The sequence below is a fragment of the Curcuma longa genome, chromosome 1 (genome assembly GCF_044706935.1).
Source record: "Curcuma longa cultivar G26 ecotype Majalengka, Jawa Barat chromosome 1, ITB_CL_G26_1.1, whole genome shotgun sequence".
Lineage (NCBI taxonomy): Eukaryota > Viridiplantae > Streptophyta > Magnoliopsida > Zingiberales > Zingiberaceae > Curcuma > Curcuma longa.
The window spans coordinates 14,999,729-15,019,486 of record NC_133861.1 but is presented as its reverse complement, the minus strand read 5'-3'; the positions used below and the strand labels follow the sequence as shown (position 1 = coordinate 15,019,486).

The 19,758-nt window shown below is 37.7% G+C and overlaps 2 protein-coding genes and 1 pseudogene across 2 annotated transcripts; 1 reads left to right on the top strand and 2 right to left on the bottom strand.

Annotated features, from left to right (window-relative positions):
* Positions 1-2,302: 2,302 nt before the first annotated feature.
* LOC141824766 (uncharacterized) lies at positions 2,303-3,870 on the bottom strand (annotated as a pseudogene).
* Positions 3,871-4,432: 562 nt separating this feature from the next.
* Positions 4,433-11,244, bottom strand: LOC141812511 (uncharacterized). Its single transcript, XM_074700505.1, has 13 exons — positions 11,060-11,244; positions 10,879-10,967; positions 9,913-10,010; positions 9,536-9,702; positions 9,245-9,420; positions 8,150-8,473; positions 7,996-8,060; positions 7,354-7,402; positions 7,083-7,230; positions 6,396-6,480; positions 6,248-6,317; positions 4,924-5,064; positions 4,433-4,848 (listed from the first exon to the last, which is right to left on the bottom strand). Exons 1-13 carry the CDS (start codon positions 11,187-11,189, stop codon positions 4,591-4,593), a joined length of 1,800 nt encoding a protein of 599 aa, XP_074556606.1. The 5' UTR covers positions 11,190-11,244; the 3' UTR covers positions 4,433-4,590.
* A 1,090-nt stretch (positions 11,245-12,334) lies between these two features.
* LOC141827623 (uncharacterized) lies at positions 12,335-18,159 on the top strand. Its single transcript, XM_074714950.1, has 3 exons — positions 12,335-13,292; positions 13,582-13,721; positions 17,644-18,159. The coding sequence occupies exon 1, from the start codon at positions 12,367-12,369 to the stop codon at positions 13,228-13,230; it is 864 nt and encodes a 287-aa protein (XP_074571051.1). The 5' UTR covers positions 12,335-12,366; the 3' UTR covers positions 13,231-13,292; positions 13,582-13,721; positions 17,644-18,159.
* The last annotated feature ends 1,599 nt before the right edge of the window (positions 18,160-19,758 follow it).

Genomic DNA, 19,758 nt, shown 5'->3' with positions numbered 1-19,758 from the left:
CGGTGCTGAAGCTTCAGCTTCAGCTTCAGTTCTTTTTCTCACAATAAGGTTGCAGTGCCAGGAGACAAGAGATGAAAAGCAGTAAGTAGTACGTACTGCAAATGGTTTAAGGGCTGCATGCTTCCCTGAGAAGTTGGGCAACTAGTAGACCAAATCCAACACTAGTACGACATCAAGCAGTTGGAATCTAGATTTGGTCGGTCGTCTTTAATTTGTTGGGTACGTACTGACTATATATGTGCAAGGACATCGATCGATGTTTTCATTAACTGAGCGCATAGGCCATGCATTGATTTTCCAACCACTCCAAGCACTGCACTAGAACCATGCTCTGGAGTAGATTATATATATTATTAGCAGAAGAAAGAAATAGAACTGGTAAGCAATTGTATTTCTTTTCTTATACTCACATAGCTGATAAGTCATTGAATCTGCTAAATAGTTTTGTTCTTTAGTGAAGAATAAGGCAATTCAGAATAATCAAGCCTGTTAAAATATATATACAGTACTTTTGCTAGATTATTATACGATCAGGTACTAGGTCAAAACTCCTTGAGGACGTTCCTGGGCTTTGTTGCTATGATGGGCCATGTATATATGGATCAATGGGCTTATTGGACAGTGTCATACTTTTAAAATTTTTATTTCGCATTTTTAATAAAAAAAACGATGTAATATGAGATGGATAAATTATTGATAATTAGAAGAATAAACACATAGATTATAAATAACAGTTACTTACATTATTTTTGAGAATTCAGACTAAATTTATCATTTATCAAGACATCTAAAGTATATATTTTTAGCAATCATCCCTAATCCAAATTGTTCAGCTTCTCATTCTATTACACATTGCATGCGCTTGCAGTCTCAGTTCGATTGCCTGCCATTGACTTGACTTTGAGGAGATAAAGAACAAGTTCGCTTTCTGCACCAGTCAACAATCATTGCGTCCATGGCTCCACCACAGTGCCCAACAGCCCAAGTACCAACTAGGGCCAGATTCCACAGTCCTCTCTCTCTTATAGGAAGGACCCCTCCTTTCTTTGACCTTCTTCGACTTACCAATATCCCTACGCTCTGACCTTTCTTCACTCTCCAGTTTCTCCAATTGAGCTTTAGCATCCACGCAAAATTTAAAACGGATCCAACAAAGGGAACTACGAATTCTCGACGGTAAAAGTTGAAATTTTGCTCAAGGAAACAGGAACAAATCCGCAGCTTTAGCAGAAGCTGATTTCTGAAAGTGATTGTTCTTGAGCTTGGCGACAGACAATTTAATGCGACACAACCACCCCATCCCCATGACCTTTGACTCCCGGCGTTTATCCCGATTCCCAGCTAAACAGCACAATGGATTAGTGTTTACTTACCTATTCTGTTGATATGTCTTCATTGTTCGTTTAAGTAGAAGCTTCAATTGGTATCTTGATCCCTGATGATTTCTGAGTATATTGAAACATGTACATGTTCGTGGTATATTTATCCACAGTCATTTCTACTTGCTAGAAACAAATTAATATGCATATAATTGTTCACATCAAAACCTAACATCCAAGTGATGGACTTTTCTTCCACTAAAATATAATGCTATTTATTGCTGACGCAACTGCATTGTTTTCTAGCAAACCAAACATTTCCATTGAAAGCGTGACAAGGAAGACATAATTAAGTGTCAGCATTTAAGAGATACATTATGGATCTAAAAGATAAAGAGCAGATAGAAGATAAAAATGCATATTAAGCAAACTCAGCAAGTATAATCATGCATTTTATTATGGCCCCCCCATAAAATTCACTTTCTCACACCTCTCCTTTCTTGTTTCCCTTTTTGTAGCATTTTGGAGCCATATGACAAGAAAATGATCTGGAGAAGGAGAACAATTATAAAAGTGTTGCAGAGAGAAAGCTAACACAAAGGAAGATGCCTTTTTCATTTGATGCAAATTACCAAGAATCAGGGTTGATGTAGCTCTCCTTCCAATACCTCATGGTCATCAACTCCAAAACCTCCTCCTGCCTGTCCTTCTGTGAGCCCTTTGCTTTATTGTGCCGTTCTCACTGTTAGCTTTGCTTCTGAATTGTCATCAAAGAAAGGGAGAAGACGAGCCCAAATCATGTGCTTTGCTTGTGATGTGCACAGGAGGTATTGGCGTGTCTCAATCTGAAAACATGGTTGGATGCTGAAATAGCTATGTAATTGGATTGAGCCGCGTCAATATCTCTTTTCCACTCAAGCACATCAGCTCAAGGTACTTATCTTGCTTCTTCTTCCTCTCGCATCAAGTTTAATCTGTTCCTCTCAGTTGTTGGTCCACTTGGTTCTCTTTCTTTCTCCTTTCGATTATGGATACTTAGCATGTTGATCATTTGGAACTACAACTAATTAAATAGACATTAAATAACAAGTACAAACAAGAAAAATGTTTTTTTAGAAAAGAACAAATTTCAAATTGCCATCGCTATGCATCTTCAGCAAGTAATGAAATCCATACTCTAAGGTTCTTATGCATGTGGGTCAGCAAAAGCAGATTCTTACACCCAGTTATTCCCAACTCTTTTCTGCAAGCTAGCTGGGAATTCCATGGAATCACTGCATACTGAAAGAAAATACTAATAAAAAATGAACAATTTGGAAATGAATGAGCTCTGCCTCATTTAGGCCACTATATTTTATGGGTAGCCAATAATTATATTGTCCAAGGTTATTTCTATATTTCTAATCCCATCTTCAGTTGAGTTATCGGCTGAAAGAGCTTGTTAATGGTCATTGAAGCAGGGTGGTTCTGAAAGATAGATAGTACAACGACTTTGTGAGCTAAATTATTGGGGCAGCAGCTAAGATGCATTTTTACGCAGGCAAGTTGGTGGCAAGTCCTTGGTTCTTACTGCCAAGCCAATATGCTTTCTGCCATGTCAAATCCGTAGAGAACAATTTGCTGTTTGTTAAGTGTTCATCGGTAAATGAGATGACAAGAATCTTCCTAGTTCAACTGAAGGAATAGTAAGAATTTAGTTACCAAAAAGTTATCCCTTCCACTGTTGCATAAAGTTGTCATTCTGTTGTTCTTCCGAAACCACTACAATCTCCCAGAAATATGTTTACAGTACATCTTCATCAACTCTTTTCTTGAGAAAATGATATGACCAAACTACAGCTTTTTTACTTGAGGAATCTAATAGAAGTTGATTTCCACCAAGATTATAGCACGAGAATGCGAATCATTGACCCAACAATATCAAGATAGCTGTTTGACAGCATGTATTGAGAAATGGAAACAACAAATTGCAGAGAATAAGCGCAAGGGGACCAGCATCAAGCGCCGGCAATGGCAGTCGGTTAAGATTGATCACCGCCGCAAACTGAAACAGCCCGAATGAACTCGATCTCGCATCCGCCGCAAACAGGGCCGGAGACTTGGTCGCGGACTGAGAAAAGTTCAAGGTCTGCTTCAAGCCATATCCAACACTGTGGCCTGTGCTGAATCCTTTGCCCGGGCCTTGGGAAGATAAAAATTCGGGGACTATTGGACGCCGATTCTGCCAGTCCCATCGGCGCTCTCGTCTGGAATTACAGAGAGTTCCACAGGTTTTTTACTCCTTCCCTCACCATCTTCATTGCTACCTTCTTGCATGCAGACCTCTAGATGTACTCCACGAGCTCCGTGACGGAGAGCGCAGCCGCAGTCTCCCCAATGACCTCGAGAATGATGTCGCCAGGAAGTAGTCCGTCGAGCGCCGCAGCGGATCGGGCGCGGACGTCGGGCACGAGAAGCCCGTGCAGCGACTCCTGAACAAGTAGCCCTGCGGCGGGCACCTGAACGAAGACGATCGGTTACGCGAAAGCGTTGTTGCAGGGGACGCCGGCGGAGATTACGATGAGGCGGTTTTGGAGGAGGTTGCCGTCGTAAAATCCATCGCGGACAAATTAGTGTCGTACGGTACATGATAATTACTAATTAATCACTTGGGCCTTTAATTTTCTTAGAAATAGTATAAAAGCTCAATGGATTTTGAAAGCCCATCTTAGAATTTCTTCAAACCATTAATCAAAAGGATGGATTTGATTAAGAAGAGCATTTATTTTATTCCCTACAAATTTAAAATGAATATCCTTAAATACACATATATCCGTTGCCTTTTTTTTTGATATAATAATTTTTCAAACCGACTAATTTTAAAGTGATTTATCTGACCTCATGACAATTTGCTATCCATCATCAAAATAAATTTAAAAAACGAACAACATATCCCAACGATCCAAAATTATCTTTTCACAGAAAAAAATTAATCAATAATACAACATAATTAAAAATCAACTTATGAATATTTCATTAATTATGAACATGCTTTACCGTTGCACCGTAATTCCGGAGCAACATGAAAGATTTTTCTTAGCAATATGTAGTGTTGTGATTGAAAAAATATCATATACAAATAAGCACTAACTTTTTTCATCTCAAGAGTATCAAACACAAAATGAATGTACAAGTTTAACCATGGCCATTGGCTCATTGAACATCAAACAATATAAAGGAGGGAAAATTGAGAAACATGCCCACTCTCGCACTCACTTGGGTGGTTGTTAATTTAGTTTTTCAGACTTTTGGAGAATAAAGATGTCCTCTTGTCAAAAAGGTTGGAAAGTACATGACCCTGTTTCTCCTCTGATTTTTTATCATCCTTTGCAGTTCGTTTCCATATTGGTTGTTTGCCCTTTCCAACAAAGTTTAGGTTCCCTACCTTGAAGAGTTTCGTTGATTCGCCAGGTGGAGTTTCATCAGGTTGTTCTTCTGCTTTAGCGATTTCTTCAGGTTTCAGGACTATGGCTTCTATCGTTCCATAAACCTACGAGGAAATAAACAGTGAACCAAAACGAAATCTTAGTAGTAGTATCAAGAATGATAAGAAACGAGACCATACCTCGCAAATGTCATCCAACTTTTCATTCAAAAGGCCGCATTGATAGGTTCCAACTATGTAGTCTTTGCACTTATTGTATAATTTGTTTAAGGTGCCATCCTCTGGAACTACTGCTTCAGCCATCAGTAGACCAGAAGAAATCTAAAAATTTACAAACAATGACAATATCTGAAAAGCTCAGATTAATGAAGAATGCCAAGGAAGGATTATCAAATTTAGGTCGAAAGGAATACAAATACAAACCAGTATGTTTCAGAAAAGTGAGAATACACAAATAATCTTGCTCCAGGAACTTAACAATTTGTTTTATTTATTGAAATTTATTGCCCTTATGAGCCTATCGTCGTAAAGCTTTTGTTTTTTCTCAAAAGAACAATCCTTGGAGCAAATTATCTCACCAACAACTTCCCTGAGCGTTTTAGAAATATTTCACAACTTAAGTTACTAATTAGGTGTTCTTTGGGAGGAAATGGGATGAGACAAGGTTCTTGCATGATGCAGCTAATGTAATACAAACGAAATTTGAGGCCCTTAGAATTGCATGATCTAATCAATAAAATTCCAGATGATTTGCCAAAAACTGCAGAAGCAAATACTTAAAAATGCATAATCTATTTTCGCCATGTTAGGTTCATAAGAAAATCTATTCTCCTGAATAATGGATGATGGATGATAGTTATTCCTATGGTTCAAAGAAATTCTTTGAAATCTGACAAAAGAAAATTTTCTAATCCAGCTTAGATATACCTATCAGCAACTAATGTAATAGCTATTCCAACTTAGCAGATTTTTCATTTTCTAAATATATTTCTGAATCATCCACGTCCTTCCTAATTCCAAACTACAAATTAAAATTAGGAATGAGGATGAAGTATGCCTTCCATTCTATTAACCAACAAAGGAAAAATACAAGTTTCTATTTCATTCTACAAGAACAACTAATCTATTCGTGGTTAATTGCATTCCATGAACCAAACAAGGTGTTAGAATCATAACCATGCGAAGATGCTGTAGTTGAAAAATAATGCTAGTCAAGATCACATCATGATTTGCATGCTGATCGGTGCAGAATCTTTGCTCCACCTGTTAGTATTTTATAATTAATAGTCGAATTCCTTTTGGAACAGAAAATGCATACCACACAGACTAGTGCACCTATTCCATTAGGTAGTAAACAGTATCCTTTTGTAACTAATCAATATGGCAGTACATAAAAAGTTGATAACGTGTCAAAAGCAACAATAATAATTAATAATCCTGCAAAATACATAAACATGCAAAGTCGAATTCCTTTTGGAAGAAAAACTAAAAAGAAAATGCATACCACACAGACAGCAAGCTGCTCAAAGAGCTCAGATGGTTGGATGCTCTCAAAGGAAGTTAAGATGCTTTCACTTCAAAATCAACACAATCAATCATTTTTCTTGAATGGCATCAAGTAAAAGACTGGCCATATAAATTCACCCACTTACACTGCTAAATCTTCATCGAACAATGGTGTTTGTTTGACAGCTGGTAATGCTTTTGCAGTTTCCCACAGTTCATGCCACAAATTACCTAGATTTGACCAACAAATGCATGGTGCAAGTCATCCAAAAATCACCATAGTAGAGAGCTAATGGAGAAGGTGACAAAAGAAATTGTCAAAAAACCAAATCAGTAATGACTGATCATTGATCTCGTCCCTTGAAGAACAACCATGAAGAGCCAAGATGACTCAATTATGAACCAAGTTGCCTACCAAGGTCAGATGTCAGATTATGAGTTAAGAGGTCCACTAGATCGACTGGGTGTTCATAAAATTAGGAAATCATTAGCCAGTGAACATCAACAAGGTATCTGTCTGGATGACGAATTTTCACTACCTATGTTAGTAATCTAAAAATGTAATCCCAAATAAAATGGAGTCAATTCATATGCTGGGCTTGGGTCAGTCCAATTTAAGGATCCATCCACTCCAGGTGGATTGTTATATATAGATTGATTCCTTTCTGAATATCTATTAAAGCTTTTAGGATAAATGACTAAGAAGAATCTCTTGTTCCAAACATTGAAGAATGTACAGTTTTTCTACATTAGTTACCATCATGTGGAGGACACAAGACATTTAGTAGCTACCTGTCTAAATATTACACCAGGGAGATATAGGCTGTGTTTACCTTTTTCCTGCATCCTTCTACTTAATTGACCACGTCGAGATGACCCTTCATCATCAAGTGAATTATCGAGCTGATTGTCCGTCTCCATCCAATCTGGTGGAGAGTACCATCTTACAAAGTCTTCTAGGATACACCCAGGGTTAGCAGCCTAATGAAGTGATATTTCTGGTGATTACACAACTTTGAAATTGCATAGCATTGCTACACAAATCAAGAAATAAGGAAAGGATTAATAAACACTATAAAATACTGAATGAGATTTCACACTTGCCTTAAATGCTTGCATGTCAGAGAGGAGTTGAGAGCAACCTGGCCCTAAACTGAGAAGCATTAAGAACAGGAGAGTAAATACAAATTATAAATTAAGAAAGATGCAAGTACCATTGGCATAGACAACAATGAATCATTTTTATGAAACTAAGAAAAGCACCAGTCAATTCATATTTTATTAAAATAAGAAAACCCAAATTTGCAACAATGTGATCTGATGTTTCAAGGAGTTCAGTCTCAAGAGAAAGGCCTTTCTATGTGAAATTAGATGCAAATAAGTTCACCATGTTCAACTTGGACATTATGGTGATTTTCAGAAAGTTCAAAGGATCTATTAATTCTGATTCAGATGAAATGAAATAAATCCATGATAAAAAGATCACTAAAAAAGGAAAAAGTCAAACCAAAAAATAAATTCTCTACCTTAGTACATTCACAATACAGTCATATCATACTCATACTTAGGGTGGTGAATTAATACTCACCCTTTTCTGTGCGTAACTGAATAACAAAGAAGATTTTCTATCTAAAAAAAAAGAAGTGATTTTCCAATTTGACCAAAACAATAAACCACATAGACTGGAAATAGACAACAGCATATTAGCAATCCCATAAAAATATTTGCCTACAAATAACTACTGACCTCCCAGTTCGCAGCACAAACTCCTCAGTTTCTTTTATAAGTTCTTCTGTTAGAACTGGCCCTTCCTGGATGTAATGGCAAGCCAAGGATCACATTACGAGTGGTGTAACAGAAAAACAGCCACTCAGTTAATTATGCAACTCCAAAATGTTACCTGTGTAATAGGAGAATATATAGGTTCGCCAGTTTCTAACATGGTAAGGTTTTCAGATGGTCCTGCAATTCCAAGCCTAAGAACATAATCTCCAGTACTGGTCCTTGCAAAGCCTTTAGAAGTTGGAGATGAATCAATATGTTCATGACTAGCCTTTGTCAATATAGAATGCAATAATTCTTCATCAATACTTCGGCGCTGTTTCCTGGCAATGGAACAATTAATAACTTGGAACTGTTGATGCAGTAAGCAAGAATTCAAGTCAGGATCTGCATTTAATGGCATTCGAGGTATTGGCTGGCCATCAGACCATAATTTCCTCAGCTGCAGAAATAACAAGAAATAAGAAACAATTACAGCAAGTAATAAATCATTGAAAAATAATAATTATTCTTTGGATCGATTGTGCATTTGACGTTCTTTGTTAAGGAGTTCTGGTAGCATTTAGAATGACAATAATCTAAGTAGAGGTATGCTTGAATTATTGTAAAATTCACAAAATTTCACACAATAGCTTATGACATTTACTGTAACCACAAATATCCAAGCCTTTTAGCAAATCCTAGAACAACCTATCCAATATGCACAATAAGATATTTTCTTTGACAACCTGAACAAGCTCACCAGTGGTCACTTTACAAGAAGGTTTCAAGTAGGATAAATGCATGCAAGCTTAAGCATTGAAATAGGAAAATAAACAGAAACATAGGAAGTATTTTGTTATCTACTGCTTGTTATACATGAAGAGGGTAGCGAAGGGAATTACTTGAAAGACAGGCAGAGCATAAATAAATAATAGCATTCATCCAAACTATTGTGTGCTTGCAAAATGTAATTTAATTAACAATAGATTCAGAAAGGATTTACAACAGCAGCAAGCTTTTGGAGTTTCGCAAATGAAAAAAAACACATCTTTCATCAAAGAACTCATGAACAATACATTAAATGTTACTGGTGTAGATATGAGATGATGAACTTCAATGAGAACAAAATGGGGAAAGGACCAGAATTCACCAGTAATGAGAACAATTCAGATAATGTTCAAAGTAAAAACAGAAATCTTTCCCTCGACAAGAAACAAATCCAATTACTTACTTCAGCTATGACACTACACCAAAATGATGCCATCTTCTGTAGTGATTTAAAGCCTCCAATAATCACAGACAATTCAACAACAAAGCTTCCTGGTGGTGCACCATGAAGATCCTTTAACAACGTAGTTGGAGTAAGGTCGGATCCACATACACCTTTCCATGGCAAATATTGTTCCTCTGGAAGTATCTTGTTGACAATTGCAATCAAAGTGAATATTTAGTTGAATGAGAATAATTTATAGTTGACATGAGGATCAAAAAATTGATGCAAAAATTAGTTACATGATTTTACCTGATTTAAATAGACGGCTTATGGAAGAATTGATTTCCTTATCTTCCTTATCGCGAAGAACTAGAGACTTTACTGCTGAAAAACTCAAACCACTCTTTTCCTTGGTATATGAGGGCTCTACAGCTGATGACAAAAGGCTATTTACAGAGTTGAAGTTCTTTGAGCTCCTATAAAAGTTAAATGCATTTAGATGTAATGATTGATGATAAGAGAATGCAGAGAATTAAAAGCATGAAGCTTTTATGTAAAAATACTGTGCATATAGGTTTGTTCACACATCTACAAAAGCTAAAATTATTTATCTGTTAACGTAGGAAGGGTAATTGTACTCTATGCATACGGATCCAACATGTAACACATTTTGTGAATAAACTTACTCAATTGCCAGAGCTAGTTGTTTAATTACAGAAGATGAAGGAATTGCCTTCGTTAGAGGTTTTGAACTGCCTTTCTTGGACGAGCTTTTTTCCATGACCTGAAAAAGTGTTGATTAGTTCTGTAAAATAGTTATGCATCACAATTTACAGATTTGATAGGAGAACTTGGAGAAAAGGCCATCCACAGAACTAACTGCTGTGGAAATAATACTTGATTCTGAAAGCTGTGTCTTACACTAATTCCAGCTGCCTAGGTAATATTGCAACCTCTCTTTCTTTCTAGAAAAGTATATGATGATATTATAAAAAACACAAGAAAATACAAGATTCTCAATTTGTTTGCTTGCAGAATCAGTTATTCTCCCTAAAATGGATTTTATCCATCACTTGGAGTTCCATAAAAATCTATGTGAGGCTATTCTCCATTGAACTCTATGCATGGCTATATTATCAGTAATTGAATTCATTTAGATCATCTTTTTATTCGTTGATCAGAGTCTCTTAATTGGTCTCTTAAAAATATCAAACTAAATGCGCAAGGCTTGTAGCAATTGTGATACAGGGGCTGTAATGCAGACATCTTTTCACCTAAAATGAAGAGTTGCATCCATGATCCAAATCCTTGTCACTAAATCATAAATACTAAACCCTTTACGCTGAGAAATGATGTTTGACTCCGATATTATATATATATATATAGCCAACCAATATTTTCTGCTTTATGGAGCAACACAGCTCCACTTTGCGTACTACCATGTAGCTGAAGAAGTGATTATATAATAGAGTGAAGAAAGACAGTTGAGCAAATAACTATAGCTAGAACAGGATATAAAACATACATTTGTTCAGTAGCACGGGAAATACTGTAGTCTGCAGCTTATGTTCATGAATAGCAAGCAAAATCTTATGGTATATAATCTACGTGAAAAAACAAAAAAGACAATCGTTTTCACCCATATAACTTACCTCCGTTGGCGATCTGCAGGAATCATCGTCCGCATCTATGTCTCGATCCGTGGATCTCCTCGTCCCTCTTTGGGACTGCACGTCGATGTCTGCGACAGGTCAAATCAGATTCGAAGCGGGAAGGAAGATACACCATCTTCCTAGTTATAATCAAAGCGGGAGATAAGGAGGGGTATGGAACCTCGATCGATCTTAAGGTCGGCTTTGATGTCAGTGAGCACCTTCTCGGCCCTAACCGCGGCGGATTGAAGCGCCGTTTTGGCCCTGGAGACGAGCGAGAGGGAATTCAGCGACGGCTGCGGCGGATCCATTCGGTCGATCGCCGGCGAGTGACGGTGAGGGGTCAAGGGCGAACTAAGAAGTTGGCCACCGAGGCACGCATTAAGCACGACCAAAAAAATGAAAGAGGAGAAGACAAGTCACAAAATATAATTATTTGGAAAGTGCATCAGTATGGATACCCTGGATCGACGTAAATTTATATCGTCTTGGCGTTGGACACGAGTTGTCGGGACCGCTGGGCTTCCACAAAAGTAAAGGGGTATGTTTAGGGGTATTAAACGGCAGTACCAAAGGGCAAGATGTTAAGAAAATGAGAGAATTGGTGAAGAAATTTCTTTCGGTTGGAAATATGTGAACCTTTGAAATAAGTAAAGAAATAATTGCAATAAAATTGGGATAAAATTCACCATCCTTCCTTCAATAAATTATTATTATTATTATTCAATGAGATAGTAGGTTATGTAATATGTGTTTGTTTAATATTATGAAAAAAAATAATCATACTCGTTTTTAGTTAATTATAATAGATATTATTATTATTTAATTATAACAAATATGTATTTAGTTAAACAAGGCTATTTTTGAATGAAATAATAGAATGAAGCGTTATTTTAATATTTTTAAAAACTACACTAACAAAAATAAAGAACGCAATCAAAACCGATCATGATCATGATCATTAGTGGGATTAAATCTGTATAATTCATGTATTCGTCTAATAAAGTTCACCATGATCGTGATGAATAGCTGATAGAGAACGAAGGAGTTTTTATTTCCCATTCTCTCTACATAAGCGTCCTTTATATATATATATATAAAGAATTAACAAGGATGCCCCGTTTTAAATTATAGAAAATGTTTTTTTATTAAGTTACCTAAAATTATTTATAGAGTCATTTAACATTTTCAGCCTCGAGTTCCCAATCGCTCTGCGTAAAATATCTAAATTTTATAGCTCCCATTTTATTTCCCTTTTTCTAAATAAAAATATAAAATAAAATCTGCAATAAGAAAAAGATAAGCTTCCCAGGTGGCGTCTCAGGGGCCATGAGTCCATGACGGCCTCTATGCCGTGGGACCTACTGTTTTGCTCCATTCTCTTCCTCCCACGCGTCGCTTGTTCTCTCAAACACCCAGCCAATTAAAATTTACGGAGACTTCTGTCGATCCCTATCCTCCACCCTCTCCGTCTTCCTCTCCGCCTCGATGGCGCTCCTCCCTCATCATTTCACCTCCGCCACCCTCCACCGCCACTGCTACCATCCCCAGCCTCCCTCCCCCAATCTCAATCCTCTCAAAAATTCTTCCTTTCTTCCATCCAAATCTACTTTATCTAATTCGAAGCTATTCCACCAACTCAAAACCCAATCTTTCGCCGCCCGCTGCTCCTCCTCGTCCTCCGACCGCCCAGTTTCTAGCGACCTCGTGGAGCTGCCTCTATTTCCCCTTCCTCTAGTACTCTTCCCCGGTGCCGTCCTTCCACTCCAGATCTTCGAGTTCCGCTACCGCATCATGATGCACACCCTACTTCAGACGGACCTCCGATTCGGCGTCGTCTTCTCCGACGGTGGTTCTGTTGCTGATGTTGGCTGTGTAGGTGAAATCGTCAAGCACGAGCGCCTCGTAGACGACCGGTTCTTCCTCATTTGCAAGGGCCAGGAGCGCTTCCGTGTTTCCCGCGTCCTCCGCTCGAAACCCTACCTTGTTGCCGAGGTTGCCTGGCTCGAGGACCGCCCACCGCCGCGTCCATCTGAGGGTGAGGACCTCGAGGTCCTTGCCTCTGAGGTCGAGAACTACATGCGCGACGTCATTCGCATCTCCAACCGCCTCAACGGCAAGCCCGAGAAGGAGGGCACGATGGACCTGAGACGCAATTTATTCCCCACGCCCTTCTCGTTCTTCGTGGGAAGCACCTTCGAAGGAGCGCCAAGGGAGCAGCAGGCGCTGCTGGAGCTTGAGGACACTGGCGCCCGACTTCGCAGGGAGCGGGACACGCTCCGGAACACCCTCAATTACCTAACCGCTGCCTCAGCCGTCAAGGATGCCTTTTCACCGTCAAACTCTGCTTGACGAGCGATATGCTAGTACTCCGATGGAAGAGACGAATAGGCAATGAAACAAACACTTTATAGGCAAGATATGTTTCACCTTTTTCCCCCTTTCTTTCTCTCTATGCTCGCATCCTTTATTTACTTTCATCTTTTGTATATTATGACATGTAATAACAATGAATCCAAATTCAGATTAATCTTCTTCTTTTGACAATGTTTTAACTGGAAGGATTGCTCTCTTAAATCCAATTCGTGCATAGTTATATTCTTGGATATCTCTGATGCAATCGTTATCTTTAATTTTCTGTGTATAGGTAATTGTTATGGTGTATGATGAAGTTTTGCACGTTCTGCTCTTGTTTTGTTTCAGGCGTGCATAATTAGATTATGGTATATGATTATTACGTGTAATGCAATCTTTTGATCAAAGTGTGAAGTTTCCAGCTCAACACATTGATGGCCACAAATTCAAGCATGCAAGTGTGGACTATGATACATGTAAAAGATAAAGTATAACCTCCTTCCCCAAATTTAAGTTTTTTATATTTTCCCTGTATGACTATAATCTGTCAGTAAATAGCTCAATACTGAAATTGATTATTAATAAAATTTGGTTTCTAGAAAATGTCTTGTTGAGCTTTCTATTAAGACCAATTTTTTAGTTTTATTTATTTCTGGTATACATTAAAGGATGAGATTTACTATTTCCAATATTCTCGCATTAAACAGATTCAGTAGGTTTGTAGGGATCAGAAGTTTGGAGCATGGCATTATAATAAATCTTCATAATATTCTCAGATAAATGCCAACTAGTCATTTACAAATTGTGTAGGTCTAAGATGTTCCATCTAAAAGATAAAGTACTAAGCTGGACGAAGAGATTAAGTAACCACAAATGTTTCAGGAAACTGTCACCCACCTTGTTGGATGTATATCAGTATATAATGCATCAAAAAAAGATAGCTGCTGTGTACCTTTGGAATGTCCAGCAAACCATTCAAGCATTTAGCAGCGTCAGTAATTCCACATCTGATTAGGAAGCAGTCTAGGGCTTTCATAATGTGTTTATCACTGATTATAATCAGTTCCAATCCCAGATCGTTGCTTATCTGTTTTTTGATATTGACATTCCTAAACAAGTGCCATTCTTGTAAATTGTGTTCCTAGATTCCTGTTTCCATACTATTTATCTATATCAACTTCAAGAACATCACACCTAGGTTGGAAAAGTTCGAGGGAGGAATTCACTGGCTGAGAAGGAATATGACCTTTGTTCTTCACCACTGGTCTGCTATCAACAGTTCAGTTTCAGTCATTAGATTGCATTTTGCAGTCATCTAGTTTAATCCCAAATAAATTTTTGTTGCCTGAATATCTGCACAGACCCTTGGAAGTTGTAGAATGGCACTGAGAGGAAAAACTTCTTATTCAGCTTAGATATGAGAATTAGAAGCTACACCTATTGGAATTGTGCTTCAGGTTATGCATTTAATAATGGGTAAAGAATCTTAGCTTGTGGCTGTTGCCTAGGAAATTAAGAAGACAGAAAGCTTAGTTGTGATCATCTATGGTCATCATTCTTGATGGAGGCCAATAGGCGAGACGTTGACAAGGTCTAGACTCCAGAGACCACTTGGAAGTCAATGTTAAGATTAACTGTGCTCCCTATCTTGGTCTGTTTCAATCAGGAAGCAATTATGTTGGTCTCGAAATTCACCAGTAGTTTTTGTATTTGTATTCCTACAAACCCAAAGAAAACTTCCTCGGTTATCAGCATGCATGTTAAGTTAGAGGTTATATCTGTTTGTCCAATTTGTGCTTTGAGTTTACCTGTATATTCTAATTGATAAAATTGATCGGCTAACAATTTAACCAAAGAGCTCAAACTGTTAGAAAGGAAACAATCTATATACTTATATCCTTAATATTTCCCCTTCATTCATGTGTAGGTAAATATACTTAAATTGATTGGTCCAAATGGGCATATGCATTGAGGAGATAATATTATTGTCTGAGATAAAATTTGAAGCCATAGCCTCTGATATTAATTGGCTAACCACTTATTCAAAAAGCTTAAGCCATATGAAAGAGATGACAATTAATTGGTCCCTTTTGTACGAGTGGTCCCTTTCTTACAAACTAAGGTTTTGGGATAAGTGACTAAGTGATCAACTTTGGAATGGCATTAGAGCAGCATATTCTAGATTCAAATCTTGCTTGTTATCATCAATTCATATGTTGGATACGAGCTACCCAAGTGAAGTATATCCAACTCTGCAGGTCTACACGAGAGAATCTTAGAGATATAAATATACAGAGTATAGATTGGTTCCTTTCCTGAGCTCGTGTTTGTTTATTTATTTATTTTGGTAAAAAATTGATCAACTTTAGCACTGATCAACATAAGAATCACTTATCCATCTCTTTCTATTCCATGCTAAAATCGGCGACTGACTCTTACACTCTTGTTTGGATCTGATTGCACCAATCCTGAGATGAACAAATAGATAATGCACCAGTCAAGAGAGGAATAAACTAATAAATAGCTTAGTCTCAGCACCGTTTGGCTTCAACTATCCTTGGTGCTGATCAATTAAGTATTTTCCTGTGCATCCTTATTCATTTGCTTTCTTGCAAAATAGCATCGGAATCATGGTACCAAGTTCTATCTATTCATCTCAAATACCAATGATGTTTGATTGAGAACTGTTTCCTGGCAACAGCATGTTTGAGTGTCACCTAGCCTGCAAAGAGATTCTTCCTGTAGTACAGTGCGGATGGAAATTTGCTAATATCCTGCGCAGTTTATATCATGTGCGATTTTGCTTGACCATTCATCATTCATCTTTAAGGGAGGACAATGTGGTCCTAAATAGTGGAAGATTGCACTATATTCCCAATTTTCCTGACACGGATGACCATCAACTTTAGAAAAAAAAAACTTAGAATTCAATATAATGTTGCTAATGTGATGCCTTGCAAATTTTTACATGATTATATACATTCCTTTCCCTAGAGTCAAACTCCATAACTTGGGCCTTGAGTAGAGACGATTTGTTAGTTAAGAAAACACTTTGATCAATGCCAAACTGAATGCTTCGCAGATAGATGGAACCACACATTCTTAGCCATGTTCTGAGTTTATCCTAACAAAATCCACTGTATTGAGTAGAAATTTTTGGAGGCCTTCAAACTGATAGGAGATTTCCAGAGACAATAGTGGGAACCCAGACAATCAAGAATTTTGTCATCGTTGAGAGGCACAATAAGTTAGATTTACCCTAGAGTATTAAACTTAGGTATGGATGAAAATATTGCGAAGGTGGAACCACCTATAGAGATTAAGTTTTGTGCTAAAACAAGTTGGGCAAGTTCAGACAAGATACAGATTATCTTGATCAACTGTAATACCAACATTTATATTTTCTATCCTTAATTTGGACCAACAATAGAATTTCACAAAGCCAACATTGTGGCATATTATGCCAATAATGTAATAGGGCATAGATTAGGAAGAACTATCCAAGTTATGAGCATACCAGATCCCAGCGCTGACATTCTATAATTGGTTTAGAGGTTGGAATATGAGGGAGGAGGATCGGCACACATGCAGCTTTCAGATCTTCAATTCCTTTGATCAATTGGCATTTCAGGAAATTATTAGACAGAAAGTGATCTGAGAACCAAGACTAGTGGGGTGGGTGGTTGATTGATCGATGTAATGGTTTGCTTGATGATAGCAAAAAAAAACATATTGCAAGTACTGAACAGCATCATATTGTCATGGGATTTTTATAATGGGACTACCAGTGGAATGATCTCGTAACTTTCTGTATCATACAAGCAGTGGGTTGGCTTGCTCTCGGACTATGTAATTGGTGGATTTTTAGTCAATGACATAATCAATTACAAGAACTGAAGAGAATGATTGGTGTTGGCCATTGAAGATGATGTTTACACCACATGAGGCCTACCAGAACATTACAATCTGTATTGATGTACACTTCTTTTGTGGGCACGTCTCATATAATCTTATGGTCCACAGGACATGCGATTTAGGTGAGAAATCACTTTTAAACATATAATGCCTTAGAATTGGGTGCAAAGATGTACTATTATGTCTATATAATAAGAACTCAACATGACCTTGCAGCTCTAGTTAGACATACAAAGGATGGTAAGGTCCCATTGAATGATGAGGATACCATGTATAAACTCAAGTGCTGAGGTTATACTACATCATCCGGCTTATATTGATAGTTTAAAGTGATACAATTAATGATTTCTGCCAATCAGTGCTAGCTAATGCTTTTTTTATTGTTTAAATTCCTATCATCTAAATTGATGGTTTTGTTTCACGCAATGTTCTTTTCAAGACAAATTGAAGCTTCAATATCCATGATTGTTATATTTTGAGTTTTTCTTTCTACAGGTCAACATGTGGAATCTCTCAACAGTAAAGACCTGCCATGTTCCATGTCCTCACTTGCCAGCATCTCCTTTATCGATTATTTAACTGTGCAAACTAAGTGGAACACCTGAAGATAAGGCTAGACTTCCCAACACATAGAGTCTTCTCTGTTAGTGGACTTTGATTTATAAGCAAAGTACGCGAGAAGACTTGTTTTACTCTTTGAACTTTGTGGATAAGAGACAACGGAGAAATTCCCTCGATCAGGACATCTGAGGAGATGAAGACCAAAAAGGGTGTAAACTACTGCCACGAATGAGACTCATGGCCTTTTTAGCTATTCAGAATTTTGTTTGGCAACTGCAAATACCATCACAGAATAGTTTTGGTGTTTCTTTTTTCTCAAGTGACATTCTTAACAATTTCCATGGCGAATCAGTTCTATAGATTTCAACCTGATTGACGTCGCTGACTCGACCATCGTTTGAGTATCTTTTTCTTGGACATTTGCTTCATTCAAAGTGTGCTTGGAACTAATATATGTCTATCCTCGTGTCTTTCTCCCTTTGCTATCTTGCCTAGTATTATTATTCTCAGTGTTACTAATTTGTAACTCATCTACCACATTCCAGATTATTCTCATCCAATATATTTGAGGTGCATCGTAGATGTATCAGAGCCAGGTGCATCGTAGATGTATCAGAGCCATACCATGTGATTCCTGTTTGGTCACTTCATCAAAAATTAAAGCTTCCAACACGTCGAAATCCAAATGTTCAATCTTTCTTGTAAATACTTTTCTGTACACGTCCCCTTGTAATTGTCATCACCATGTGACAAGAAATTAAACACTACACAACATTTATTACACTACGTCCTCTATTATCGAGGACAAGAAGAGAGAATTGTAGCGAGGACCATGAAACCTGTCACGATTGATAACATAAGATTTGCATCTGTGGCATCGCCATTAATTAGCTTACGAAATCCTGTGGCGGTCGAAATTTGAAAGAGAAGCGCGCAAGGACCACCGATGGCGAGCAATTCTGCAGCGCGGTTTCGTTCTCGATCGACGACATTGGTGCAGCATCGGCTCTGCCGTCTACGGACCACACTCGATCAACGACTCCTTGTCTCTTTATATGCGCCACTGTTGTGCACCCCTTTCTTTCTTTTATATTCCTCCTAGCTATTTCTGTTGCATATAGGAAAACGCCGCCGTTGAGTTGAATAGTATGCGCGCGCGCAAAAACATCAGATATATATATATATATCAACAATTTCATATAAACTGAAACTAAATTAGCTTAATTATCTAACCATTTTGGCATGTTTAGCCAAATTCATATGTAAGATCTCTTATTGAGCGAGGTTTTATATACCACAAAATTTTAAATCAAAATGAGTTAAGACATTTTGAATTATTCATAACAGATTAATAAATTAGAATTTTGCAATCAAGCTATAGACCCAATTGGGTCGTTTAGACCTCCACATAAAATGCATATTTCTTTTCCTTAGTCTCATGTGAGTCTATTTTTAATTTGCTACAATGTAAGGTGCTGATGAAACAGTGCAAGTCAACGAGGCTAGGTGTACAAATATGATAGCCTTTAGATATAAAATTGTCCAAGTCAAAAGCGACCGAAGTGGTTAAATTGACCGAACCCGTGCACATAGACAAGCAGGCCCACCACTCGAATTCACTCATCAAACTTCTGATATACTGACACCCTAGCTCCTCGTCAATTCTCTCCTGGAAAAAGTCTTCTTTGTTCCCATAAACAAAGCTTTCAGCCACCTGATCGAATGATCGATCATTTGTATTATTAATTCAGATGAAGAATAGCATGCAGTTTAATTTGTTCTTGGACAGTGAAAGTCATACAAGGGCGTGGGGAGTGGATCGAGTTAGTGGTATGTATGTCAGAAGAGATTCAATGTTTGATGTGAGCCATTATTCGCATCGACCTGCAGCTACACCAATTTCCAACAAAATTTGTCCCCTTCTCGCGATCCCCGTTCTCATATCCGCTGCAACTAAACACACCAAAAAGCAGAGACCAGGTTTACATGCAAAGTGATTGACAAAAAGCCTGGGAACTGAAAAGGCACTACACCAATTATTCATCCCAA

Excerpts from the sequence above, each read along its gene's own strand:
- LOC141812511 (XM_074700505.1), bottom strand. The coding sequence starts at position 11,189 with ATGGATCCGCCGCAGCCGTCGCTGAATTCCCTCTCGCTCGTCTCCAGG. Across the intron at positions 9,703-9,912 it reads CAACTAGCTCTGGCAATTGA|GAGCTCAAAGAACTTCAACT; the intron begins GTAAGTTTATTC and ends TAACTTTTATAG. Across the intron at positions 7,231-7,353 it reads CTGACATGCAAGCATTTAAG|GCTGCTAACCCTGGGTGTAT; the intron begins GCAAGTGTGAAA and ends TCACTTCATTAG.
- LOC141827623 (XM_074714950.1), top strand. The coding sequence starts at position 12,367 with ATGGCGCTCCTCCCTCATCATTTCACCTCCGCCACCCTCCACCGCCAC.